At 48.5% G+C, this 12,332-nt stretch overlaps 1 protein-coding gene across 1 annotated transcript in view; it reads left to right on the top strand.

Annotated features, from left to right (window-relative positions):
- The window catches only part of LOC128950466 (alanine aminotransferase 2-like), a 28,334-nt gene extending 27,781 nt beyond the window's left edge, over positions 1-553 (top strand). Inside the window, exon 10 of the mRNA XM_054295345.1 lies at positions 437-553. Coding sequence (XP_054151320.1) covers positions 437-527 — 91 coding nt within the window. The 3' untranslated portion in view covers positions 528-553. The remainder of the gene's footprint in view (positions 1-436) is intronic.
- Positions 554-12,332: the final 11,779 nt, after the last annotated feature.

The raw sequence follows: 12,332 nt of genomic DNA, 5'->3' as shown, positions 1-12,332 counted from the left end.
AAATTCCCTGTTCTCGGGGATCACCCCCCCCAAATTCCCCGTTCTTGGGATTTCCACCCCAGATTCTCTGCTCCCCCATCCCCAAATCCCCCCACCGCAAATCCCCCAAATCCCTCACCCGAAATCCCAAATCCCAAATCTGAAAAATCCCAAATCCCCACCCACTTTTTCCTTGACCACAACTTTTGGTGATTCCTGTGCAAAACCAGGGGCAAAAAATTCGAATTTTTTTTTAATTTTTTTTTTTTTGCCACCCCCCCCAGTTTTTGAGCTTGGAATTTTGGGATTAATTTCCCCACATTTCTCCTGAAAAAAATTCAAATTTTTTTTTTTAGATTTTTTTTTTTTTGGCCACCCCCCCGGTTTTTTGGGCTCGGAATTTTGGGATTAATTTCCCCAGAATTTTCCCAAATTTTAATTTTTCCCCATATTCCAGGATGACCATCCTGCCGCCCACGGAGAAGCTGAAGATCCTCCTGGAGAAGCTCAGCTCCTTCTACACCAAATTCGTCCAGGAATTCTCTTAACCGGGGGGTGGCCACGGCCCCTCTGTCACCTCTGTCACCTCCTGCCACCTCCTGCCACCTCCTGCCACCTCCTGTCACCATCTGTCACCTCGTGTCACCTCGTGTCACCTCTGTCACCTCGTGTCACCTCGTGCCACCCCTCCCCAGGTGTCGCGGTGCCGTTTTTGTTTTTTGGGAATTGCGGGGCAGGTCCCCACCCCTCCCGTGTCCCCAAATAAAGGACAGTGACCGGCGGTGGTGGCACCCATGGGCTTGGAGGTTTTGGGGGATTTTGGGGGGTTTTTGGGGGATTTTGGGGGGGTTTGAGGTGGGAGGATTTGTGCAGGAATTGGGGGTGGAAGTGGCGGAGGAGAAGCAGAAGGGACAGGCTGGGGATGAACCCCAAATCCTGAAATCCCAAATCCCCAAATTCTGAAATCCCAAAATTCCCAAATGCCAGCATCCCAGAATTCCAGAGTATCCTGAAATCCCCGAATCCCCAAATCTCCAAAGTCTTCAAATCTCCAAATCCCAGCATCACAAAATCCCAGCATTTCCTGAAACCTCAAAATCCCCAAATCTCCAAATCTTCAAATCCCAAAGTCCTGAAATCCCCAGATTTTGAAATGCCAAATCCCCAAATCCTGAAATCCCAAATCTCCAAATTCTGAAATCCCAAAGTCCCAAATCTCAGCATCCCAAAATTCCAGAGTATCCTGAAATCCCAGTGTCCTGAAATCCCCAAATTCCCAAATCTTCAAATCCCAAAGTCCTCAGATCTCCAAATCCCAAAGTCCTCAAATCCCCAAATTCTGAAATCCCAAAGTCCCCAAATCCCAAATCTCCAAATCCCAAAACCTCAAATCTCAAAGTCCCAAATCTCCAAACACCAGGATCACAAAATCCCAGCATTTCCTGAAATCTCTAAGTCCCCAAATCTCCAAATCTTCAAATGCCGAAGTCCTGAAATCCCCAAATTCTGAAATGCCAAGTCCCCAAATCTCTAAATCCCTAAATCTTGAAATCCCCAAAATCTGAAATCTCAAAGTCCCGAAATCCCAAATCCCCAAATCCCTAATCCCGAAATCCCCAAATTCTGAAATCCCCAAGTCCCAAAACTCCCAAATTCTGAAATCCCAAATTTCCAAATCCCCAAATCCCAAATCCCCAAATTCCGAATCCCAGCATCTCAAAATCCCAGTGTATCCTGAAATGTCAAAGTCCCCAAATCTCCAAATCCCCAAATCTCCAAATCCCTAAATCCTGAAATCCCCAAGTCCTAAAATCTCCAAATTCCCCCAAATCCCAGCATCCCAAAATCCCAGTGTATCCTGAAATCTCAAAGTCCCCAGATCCCCAAATCCCAAAGTCCCAAAATCCCAACACCCCAAAATCCCAACATTCAACATCCCAAAGTCCAACATCCAAAATCCCAAATTCTCAAAATTCCAACATCCCAACATCCAACATCCCAAAATCCAAGAATTCCAACGCCTGAAATCCCAAGATGCAACAACCCCAAAACCTTAATATCCAACACCTTAAAATCCCAACACCCAAACCCCAACATCCTGAAATCCCAATTTCCCAAAATCCCAAATTCCCAACTCCCTGAAATCCCCAGATCCACAATCCCAAACTTTCAGCACTCCACACCCAAAATCCCACATCCAACACCACAACATCCCAGGATCTCAAAATCCCAAAATCCAACAGCCAACACCCCAAAATCCCAACACTCCAATGCCCAACATCCCAACATCCCGAAATCCCGAAATCCCAAAATCCAACACCAAAAAAATCCCAAAAGCTCAAAATCCCAATATGCAGCATCCCCAAATCCCGAAATCCCAACATCCAACACCACAAAATCCCAAGATCTCAAAATCCCAAAATCCAACACCCAACATCTCAAAATCCCAATGCCCAACATCCCAACATCCCAAAATCCAAAACCCCAACATCCTGAAATCCCAAATCCAACACCTCAAAATCCTGACACTCCAATGCCCAACATCCCAACATCCTGAAACCCCCAAAATCCAATACCCCAAAATCCCAAAATCCAACATCTCCAAAATCCCCAAATCCCAATGCTCAACATCCCAAAATCCCAGAATTCCAAAATCCCCGAATCCCAAAACTCCAACATCCCAAAATCCTAACATCCCCAAATCCCAAAATCCCAACATCCAACACCACAAAATCCCAAAATCCAAAAATCCAACACTCCCAAAATCCCGACACTCCAATGCCCATCATCCCAACATCCCAAAATCCCAACACGCAACTGCCCCAAATCCCCAAATCCCGAAATCTCAAAACCCCAAATCCCAACATTCAACATCCCAAATTCCAACATCCAAAATCCCAAAATTCAACATTCCAAAATCCCGACATCCTGAAATCCCAACATCCCAACATCCCAACATCCCGAAATCCCAAAATCCCAAACCCCAAAATCCAAAATCCCAAAATCCCAATGCCCTGCATCCCAAAATCCCGAGACACGACGGCCCCAAATCCTAAAATCCTAAAATCCAACACCCCCAAATCCCAAAATTCAACATCTCAAAATCCAGGGATCCCGAAATCCCCAAATCCCAAAACACAACACCCCAAATCCCAATGCCCAGCATCCCAAAATCCCAACAAACAACAGCCCCAAATCCCGAAATCCCAAAATCCAACACCCTAAAATCCCAAGATCTCAAAATCCCCATATCCAACACCTCCAACATCCCAAAATCACAAAACTAACATCCAAAAACCCCAAAATCCCACATCCAACATCCCAAAATCCCAAAATCCAACATCCCAAAATCCCAAGATCCCAAGATCCCAAAATCCAACACCCCCAAAATCCCGACACTCCAATGCCCAATATCCCAACATCCTGAAATCCCAAAATCCCAAAACCCAACAGCCCAAAATTCTAACATCCCAAACCCCCAAAATCCCCAAATTCAACACCCTAAAATCCCAAGATCTCAAAATCCCAAAATCCAACACCACAAAATCCCGACACTGCAATGCCCAACATGCCAACATCCTGAAATCCCGAAATTCCAAAACCCAACACCACAAAATCCCAAGATCTCAAAATCCCAACATACAACACCACAAAACCCCAAAATTTTAATATCCAAAATCCCCAAATCCCCAAACCCCAAAATCCCAAAACCCCAAAATCCCAAAACCCCAATATTCCAAAATCCCAACATTACCAAATCCCAATATCCAAGATGCCAACACGTTCACACAACCCTAAAATCCCTAAATCCCCAAATCCAACACCCCAAAATCCTAATACCCAACATCCCGAACTTCCAGCAGTCAAAACCCAAAATCCCACATCCAACACCACAAAATCCCAAGATCCCAAAATCCCCAAATCCACCACCCAACATCTCAAAATCCCAATGCTCAACATCCCAAAATCCCAGCAGTCCAAAATCCCCAAATCCCAAAACTCCAACACCCCGAAATCCCAAAATCCCAAAACCCCAAAATCCCAACATCCAACACCACAAAATCCCAGGATCCCCAAATCCCAATGTTTCAAAATCCCAAATCCTAACATCCCAAAATCCCAACATCCCCAAATCCCAACATCAGCACACGACTCCAACGCCTCCAAACCCCAACACCCAACATCCCAAAATCCCAACACGCAACTGCCCCAAATCCCAAAATCCCAAAGCCACAACACCCCAAATACCAAAATCCCGAAATCCCAACACCCCAAAATCCCAACATCCAAAATCCCAAATTCCCAAAATTCCGACATCCCAACATTCAACATCCCAAAATCCAAGAATTCCAACACCCCGAAATCCCAAGATGCAACAACCCCAAACCCCAAAACCTTAATAGCCAACACCCCAAAATCCCAACATCCAACACTCCCAAAATCCCGACACTCCAATGCCCAACATCCCAACATCCCGAAATCCCAAAATCCCAATGGCCAGCATCCCAAAATCCCAAAATCCAACACCCCCAAATCCCAAAATTCAACGTCTCAAAATCCCAGGATCCCGAAATCCCAAAATCCAACACCCCCCAAATCCCAAATTCAACGTCTCAAAATCCCAGGATCCCGAAATCCCAAAATCCAACACCCCAAAACCCCAACGTTCAACATCCCAAAATTCCAACATCCTGAAATCCCAAAATCTCAACATCCTAAAATCCCAACATTCAACATCCCATAATTCCAACATCCCGAAATCCCAACATCCCGAAATCCTGAAATCACAAAATCCCAAGTTCAAAATCCCGAAATTCCAAAATCCCAAAATCCCCAAATCCCAGAAACCCCCCAAACCCCGACACCACCAAAATCCCAAAATCCCCAAATCCCAACAACCAACCTCACCCTCATCCCCCCACCCCCCAATGTCCCCCAATGTCCCCAAATGTCCCCCCAATGTCCCCAAGATGTCCCCAGTGTCCCCTCAATGTCCCCAATGTCCCCATTTCCCAAATGTCCCCCCAATGTCCCCAACATCCCCAGTGCCCCCAATGTCTCCTCAGTGTCCTCAGTGTCCCCCAATGTCCCCCCAGTGTCCCCCCCATGTCCCCTCAATGTCCCCTCAATGTCTCCTCAATGTCCTCAAGGTGTCCCCATGTCCCCAGTGTTACCCTAACGTCCCCAACGTCCCCAATGTCCCTCCATGTCCCCAATATCCCCATGTCCCCAGTCTTACTCCCATGTCTCCATTGTCCCCAATGTTCCCTCAATGTGCCCCAAATGTCCCCAAGATGTCCCCAATGTCCCCCCAGTGTCCCCAATGCTCCCTCAATGTCCCCCAATGTGTCCCCAATATCCCCAATGTCCCCAATGTCCCTCCAATGTCCCCTCAATGTCCTCAAGGTGTCCCCATGTCCCCAGTGTTACTCCCATGTCCCCCAATGTCCCCCAGTGTCCCCTCAATGTCCCCAATGTCCCCCATTTCCCAAATATCTCCCCAATGTCCCCTCAGTGTCCCCCTCAATGTCCCCATTTCCCAAATATCTCCCCAATGTCCCCTCAGTGTCCCCCAATGTCCCCTCAGTGTCCCCTCAATGTCCCCCCAGTGTCCCCAAGATGTCCCCAGTGTCCCCAATGTTCCCTCAATGTCCCCCCAATGTCCCCAAGATGTCCCCAGTGTCCCCCCAGTGTCCCTCCAATGTGCCCCCAATGTCCTCAAGGTGTCCCCATGTCCCCAGTGTTACTCCCATGTCTCCATTGTCCCCAATGTCCCCCAGTGTCCCCCCAGTGTCCCCCAATGTCTCCCCAATGTCCTCAAGGTGTCCCCATGTCCCCAGTGTTACTCCCATGTCCCCAATGTCCCCCAGTGTCCCCTCAATGTCCCCTCAATGTCCCCATTCCCCAAATGTCCCCCCAATGTCCCCAACATCCCCAATGTCCCCCTCAGTGTCCTCAGTGTCCCCCAATGTCCCCCCAGTGTCCCCCAATGTCCCTCAATGTCCCCTCAATGTCTCCCCAATGTGCTCAAGGTGTCCCCGATGTCCCCAGTGTTACCCCTAACGTCCCCAAGGTCCCCTCAGTGTCCCCAGTGTCCTCAGGGTGTCCCCGGTCCCCAAGGTGTCCCCAATGTCCCCTCAGTGTCCCCTCAATGTCCTCCCAATGTCCCCAGGGTGTCCCTTGTCCCCACAATGGCCCCACTGTCCCCAATATCCACCAGTGTCCCCAATGTCCCCCCCAATGTCCCCAATGTCCCCCAACATGCCCAATGTCCCTCAATGTCCCCAGTGTCCCCAAGATGTCCCCACGTTCACAGAGTGTCCCCAATGTCCCTCCTGTGTCTCTCAACATCCCCAACGTCCTCAGGGTGTCCCCAACGTCCCCCTGATGTCCCCAATGTGCTCAAGGTGTCCCCGATGTCCCCAGTGTTACCCCTAACGTCCCCAATGTCCCCTCAGTGTCCCCAGTGTCCTCAGGGTGCCCCCTGTCCCCAAGGTGTCCCCAATGTCCCCCTCAGTGTCCCCTCAATGTCCCCCAATGTCCCCAATATCCCAAATGCCCCCCCCCCCCCCAATGTCCCCAGGATGTCCCCATGTCCCCCCAGTGTCCCCTGTCCCCAGGGTGTCCCATCACCCCCCACAGTGTCTCATGTCCTGGGGTGGCTCCTGTCCCCAGGCTGTCCCCAATGTCCCCAGGGTGTCCTCAGGATGTCCCCAATGTCCCCAGGCTGTCCCCAGGCTGTCCCCAGGGTGTCCCCAGGCTGTCCCCAGGGTGTCCTCAGGATGTCCCCCAATGTCCCCAGGCTGTCCCCAGGCTGTCCCCAGGCTGTCCCCAGGCTGTCCCCAGGCTGTCCCCAGAGTGTCCTCAGGATGTCCTCAGGATGTCCCCAATGTCCCCAGGGCTGTCCCCAGGCTGTTCCCAATGTCCCCAGGCTGTCCCCAGGCTGTCCCCAGGGTGTCCCCAATGTCCCCAGGCTGTCCCCAGGCTGTCCCCAGGGTGTCCCCAATGTCCCCAGGGTGTCCTCAGGATGTCCCCAGGGTGTCCCCAGGGTGTCCCCAGGGTGTCCCCAGGGTGTCCTCAGGATGTCCCCCAGGGTGTCCCCAGGGTGTCCCCAGGGTGTCCCCAGGGTGTCCTCAGGATGTCCCCAGGGTGTCCCCAGGGTGTCCCCAGGGTGTCCCCAGGGTGTCCCCAGGGTGTCCTCAGGATGTCCCCAATGTCCCCAGGCTGTCCCCAGGCTGTCCCCTGTCTGTCCCCCCCCACAGGGATCCCCACAACCCCACAGTGTCCCCTCCCCCTGGGGTGGCTGTTGTCCCCAGGGTGTCCCCGTGTCCCCAGGATGTCACCCTCCATGTCCCCCCTCCCACAGTGTCCCCTGTCCCGGGGTGGCTCCTGTCCCCAGAGTGTCCGATGTCCCCAAGATGTCTCCGATCCTCAAGATGTCCCCATGTCCCCAGGGTGTCCCCAGGTTGTCCCCAGGTTGTCCCCATGTCCCCAGGGTGTCCCAGTGTCCCCGTCCCTGTCCCCCATCCCTGTCCCTGTCCCTGTCCCAGTCCCATCCCCGTCCCTGTCCCCTCCCACGTCCCTGTCCCTGTCCCCATCCCTGTCCCTGTCCCCATCCCTGTCCATCCTGTCCCTGTCCGTCCCTGTCCCCATCCTTGTCCCTGTCCCCTGTCCCCATCCCTGTCCCTGTCCCCATCCCTGTCCCCATCCCTGTCCCCATCCTTGTCCCTGTCCCCGTCCCTGTCCCATCCCTGTCCCTGTCCCTGTCCCCATCCCCTGTCCCATCCCTGTCCCTGTCCCTGTCCCTGTCCCCATCCCTGTCCCATCCCTGTCCCTGTCCCCATCCCTGTCCCATCCCTGTCCCCTGTCCCTGTCCCCATCCCTGTCCCATCCCTGTCCCTGTCCCCATCCCTGTCCCATCCCTGTCCCTGTCCCTGTCCCCATCCCTGTCCCATCCCTGTCCCTGTCCCTGTCCCATCCCTGTCCCTGTCCCTGTCCCCATCCCTGTCCCATCCCTGTCCCTGTCCCCATCCCCATCCCATCCCTGTCCCCGTCCCTGTCCCCATCCCTGTCCCCGTCCCTGTCCCTGTCCCCATCCCTGTCCCCATCCCCGTCCCATCCCTGTCCCCGTCCCTGTCCCCATCCCTGTCCCCGTCCCTGTCCCTGTCCCTGTCCCTGTCCCCATCCCTGTCCCATCCCTGTCCCATCCCTGTCCCATCCCCGTCCCATCCCTGTCCCCGTCCCTGTCCCCATCCCTGTCCCTGTCCCCATCCCTGTCCCTGTCCCTGTCCCCATCCCTGTCCCTGTCCCCATCCCTGTCCCTGTCCCTGTCCCCATCCCTGTCCCTGTCCCCATCCCCATCCCCGTCCCTGTCCCATCCCTGTCCCTGTCCCCGTCCCTGTCCCCCATCCCTGTCCCTGTCCCATCCCTGTCCCCGTCCCATCCCTGTCCCATCCCTGTCCCCTGTCCCATCCCTGTCCCATCCCCATCCCTGTCCCCATCCCTGTCCCATCCCTGTCCCTGTCCCTGTCCCTGTCCCATCCCCATCCCCATCCCTGTCCCTGTCCCTGTCCCTGTCCCTGTCCCCATCCCTGTCCCCGAAGTTTTGGGGTTTTGGGGTGGCCCAGGAGGGAAATGGACTCGGGGAACATTGGTGGGAATTCCCATCCTAAAAAGATTTGGGGGCCTGGGATTTGGGGTTTTGGGGTTCTGGGGTTTGGAATTCGGGGATTTGGCGGTTCTGGGGTTTGGGGATTTTGGGGATTTGGAGTTTGGGATTTTGGGGTTTGAGATTTTGGGGGTTGGGAATCTGTGATTTGGGGATTTTGGGTTTTGTGATTGGGATTTGGGGCATTTGGGATTTTGGGGGTTTGGGGTTTTGGGGTTTCAGGATTTGGGGGCCTGGGATTTGGGATTTTGGGTTTGGGGTGATCCAGGGAGGGAAATGGACTCAGGGAACAGCGGTGGGAATTCCCATCCTAAAAGGATTTGGGGTTTTGGGATTTGGGGTTTTGGGATTTGGGGATTTTGGGTTTAGGATTTGGGGTTGGGGATTTTGGGATTCGGGGTTTGGATTTGGAGTTTGGGAATTGGTGATTTGGGGATTTTGTGCTTTGGGTTTTGTGATTGGGATTTTGGGATTTTGGGGTTATGGGATTTTCAATTTGGGGTTTTGGGATTTCAGGATTTGGGGGCCTGGGATTTGGGATTTTGGGTTTGGGGTGATCCAGGGAGGGAAATGGACTCAGGGAACAGCGGTGGGAATTCCCATCCTAAAAGGATTTGGGGTTTTGGGATTTGGGGTTTTGGGATTTGGGGATTTTGGGGTTCTGGGGTTTAAGATTTGAGGATTTTGGGATTTGGGATTTTGGGATTTGAGATTTTGGGGGTTGGGAATCTGTTGATTTGGGGATTTTGGGGGTTTTGGGATTTGCAATTTGGGGGTTTGGGATTTGGGGATTTCGGGTTTTGGGATTTGGGTTTGCGATTTTGGGACTCTGGGATTGGGATTTTTGGGGAATCTGGGATTGGGGTTATGGGAATTTGGGATTGGATTTCTCGGCTCTGGGAGTTTTTTGGGAATTTGGGGTTTGAGTTGGGAATGTGGGATTGGGATTTTGGGGTGCCAAAAAAAACCCCAATAAAATAAAAAGAAAAATCCCAATAAAATCCCCCCAAAAAATCTTAATAAAATCCTGAAAAAAACCAATAAAATCCCAATTTAAAAAATCCACCAATTTTTCCAATTTTTTATTGGATAAAACCTCCCTGAAATCCCAATTAAGTCTTGGTGAAATCCACAAAAAATCCCAATAAAACATCAAAAAAACTCCAATAAAATCCAGGAAAAATCCCAATAAAATCCAGAAAAAATTCCAACAAAAGAATCCATCCCTTTTCCCCATTTCTTATTGGATAAACCTCCCCCCCCCCAAATCCCAACAAAATCTTGACAAAACCCAGGAAAAAACCCAATAAAATTAAAGAAAAATCCCAATAAAATCATAAAAAAAATCCTAATAAAATCTCCAAAAAACCCCAATGAAGTCTCACAAAATCCCAATAAAATCCTGAATTTCCACACGATGCCTCTGACGAAATTCCCACCGTTTTTCCTGAAGGTTTTGTGGTTTTTTTTGGAATTCTTGGGTTTTTCTTCTTGTACTTTTTGGGGTTTTTCCTCTTGAACTTTTTTTTGGGTTTTTCCCCTGAATTTTCTGAAGTTTTTCCTGAACTTTGGGGTTTTTCCCAAAAGTTTTTTGGTATTTCCCAAACATTTCCCCCCAAGTTTTGTGGTGCATTTGTCAAAATCTCTGAGGTTTTCCTCTCAAGTTTTTGGGCTTTTTTTTTCCTGCAAATTTTTGGGGTTTTTCTCGACTATTTTGGGTTTTTTGGCCTCAATATTTTGGGCTTTTCCCCACAGTTTTTGGGGTTTCTCTCATGAACATTTTGGGGTTTTTTTCCAAAGCTTTCTGAATTTTTTAAAGCAACTTTTTCGGGTTTTCTCCCCAATTTCCTGATGTTTTTCCTAAATTTTTTAAGGTTTTTTCCTGCAGATTTTTGGTTTTTTTTCCGATGTGTTTGGGGTTTTTTCCCAAATTTTGGAATTTTCCCAGAATTTCCTGTAGTTTTTCCCAGAATTTTGAGTTTTTCCCCTGCAATTTTATGGGGTTTTTTCCCCAAATTTTTGGAGCTTTTTCCCAATGTTTTTTCCCCGAAACTTTTGGGGTTTTTCCTCAAATTTTTTGTTTTTTTTAATTGGATTTTTACCTGATTTTTTTTTTTTGTTGTTGTCATTTTTCTTAATTGTGGGTTTTATTTTCCTGCATTTTTTGCGTGTTTCCTGAATATTTTGATGCTTTTCCCTGCATTTTTGAGGTGTTTTTCCCTGATTTTTTATTGGGCTTTTCCCCACAGTTTTTGGGGTTTCTCTCATGAAGATTTTGGGGTTTTTTTCCAAAGCTTTCTGAATTTTTTAAAGCAACTTTTTTGGGTTTTCTCCCCAATTTCCTGATGTTTTTCCTAAATTTTTTAAGGTTTTTTCCTGCAGATTTTTGGTTTTTTTCCTGATGTGTTTGGGGTTTTTTCCCAAATTTTGGAATTTTCCCAGAATTTCCTGTAGTTTTTCCCAGAATTTTGAGTTTTTTCCCCAAATTTTTGGAGCTTTTTCCCAATGTTTTTTCCCCGAAACTTTTGGGGTTTTTCCTCAAATTTTTTGGTTTTTTTAATTGGATTTTTACCTGATTTTTTTTTTTATTGTTGCCATTTTTCTTAATTGTGGGTTTTATTTTCCTGCATTTTTTGCGTGTTTCCTGAATATTTTGATGCTTTTCGCTGCATTTTTGAGGTGCTTTTCACGCAGTTCGTTCTGGGATTTTCCCTGCATTTTTGAGGTGTTTTCCCCTGATTTTTTCTTGGGGTTTTGCCCACAGTTTTTTGGGGTTTTTGGGTTTTTTCTCTTATTTCCATGTGAGGATCTCGCGCGCCACCAGCCACGCTCAGGAGGCCCCTCCAGAACCAAAATTTTTGGGGTTTTTCCTGGAATTTTGGTTTTTATTCCCTCATTTTTTGGGTTTTTTCCTTTCGTTTTTTTTTTGAGTTCTTACCTGGGTTTTTTTTGCTCATTTTTCTAAATCTCGGTGGTTTTTTCCTGAATTTTTGGAGTTTTTTTCCCTGAAACTTTTGGGTTTTTTCCTGCAGTTTTAGGCGGTTTTTTCCCAATTTTTATTTTTTTTTTTCCCTGAATTTTTTGAGTTGTTTCCCCCCAGTTTGAAGTTTTGAGGTTCCTCCCTAAATCTTGGTATTTTTCCCAAATTTCCCCAAATTTTTGGAATTTTTCCCTGCGGTTTTTGCCTGCATCTTTTTGGGTTTTTCCCCACAGATTTTTGGCATTTTTTTCCGTCGTTCTTTGGGGTTTTTTTCCCTGAATTTTGGAAATTTTTTACTGAATTTTTTGGTTTTCTTTTTCCTGATTTTCTTTTTTTGTTTTTTTTTTTTTTTTGCACGTTTTTTCCTGCAGTTTTTGGGGGTTTTTCACAACTTCCTGAAGTTTTTCCCAGAATTTCGAGAGTTTTTTTTTTTTAATTTCTCCCACAATTTTTGGGGGTTTTCCCCCACAGATTTTGGTTTCTTTTCCCGAAGTTTTTGAGGTTTTCCCTGCAACTTTTTGGTTTTTTTTTTCCCTGAACCTTTTTGGGCTTTTTCCTGAAATTTGTCTTGAATTTTTTGGGGTTTTTCCGGAAGTTTTGTGGCTTTTCCCTGCAGTTTTTTGGGGGTTTTGCCTGAATTGTTTTTGCTTTGTTTTTCTGAATTTTGGGGTTTTTTCCCTACAGGTTTTGGGACTTTTTTCTGCA

This window comes from Melozone crissalis, unplaced genomic scaffold, assembly GCF_028551555.1.
Source record: "Melozone crissalis strain CALT ecotype California unplaced genomic scaffold, PUWL_Pcris_2 ptg000645l_1, whole genome shotgun sequence".
Classification (NCBI taxonomy): domain Eukaryota; kingdom Metazoa; phylum Chordata; class Aves; order Passeriformes; family Passerellidae; genus Melozone; species Melozone crissalis.
This window is presented reverse-complemented; position numbering and strand designations above follow the sequence as displayed.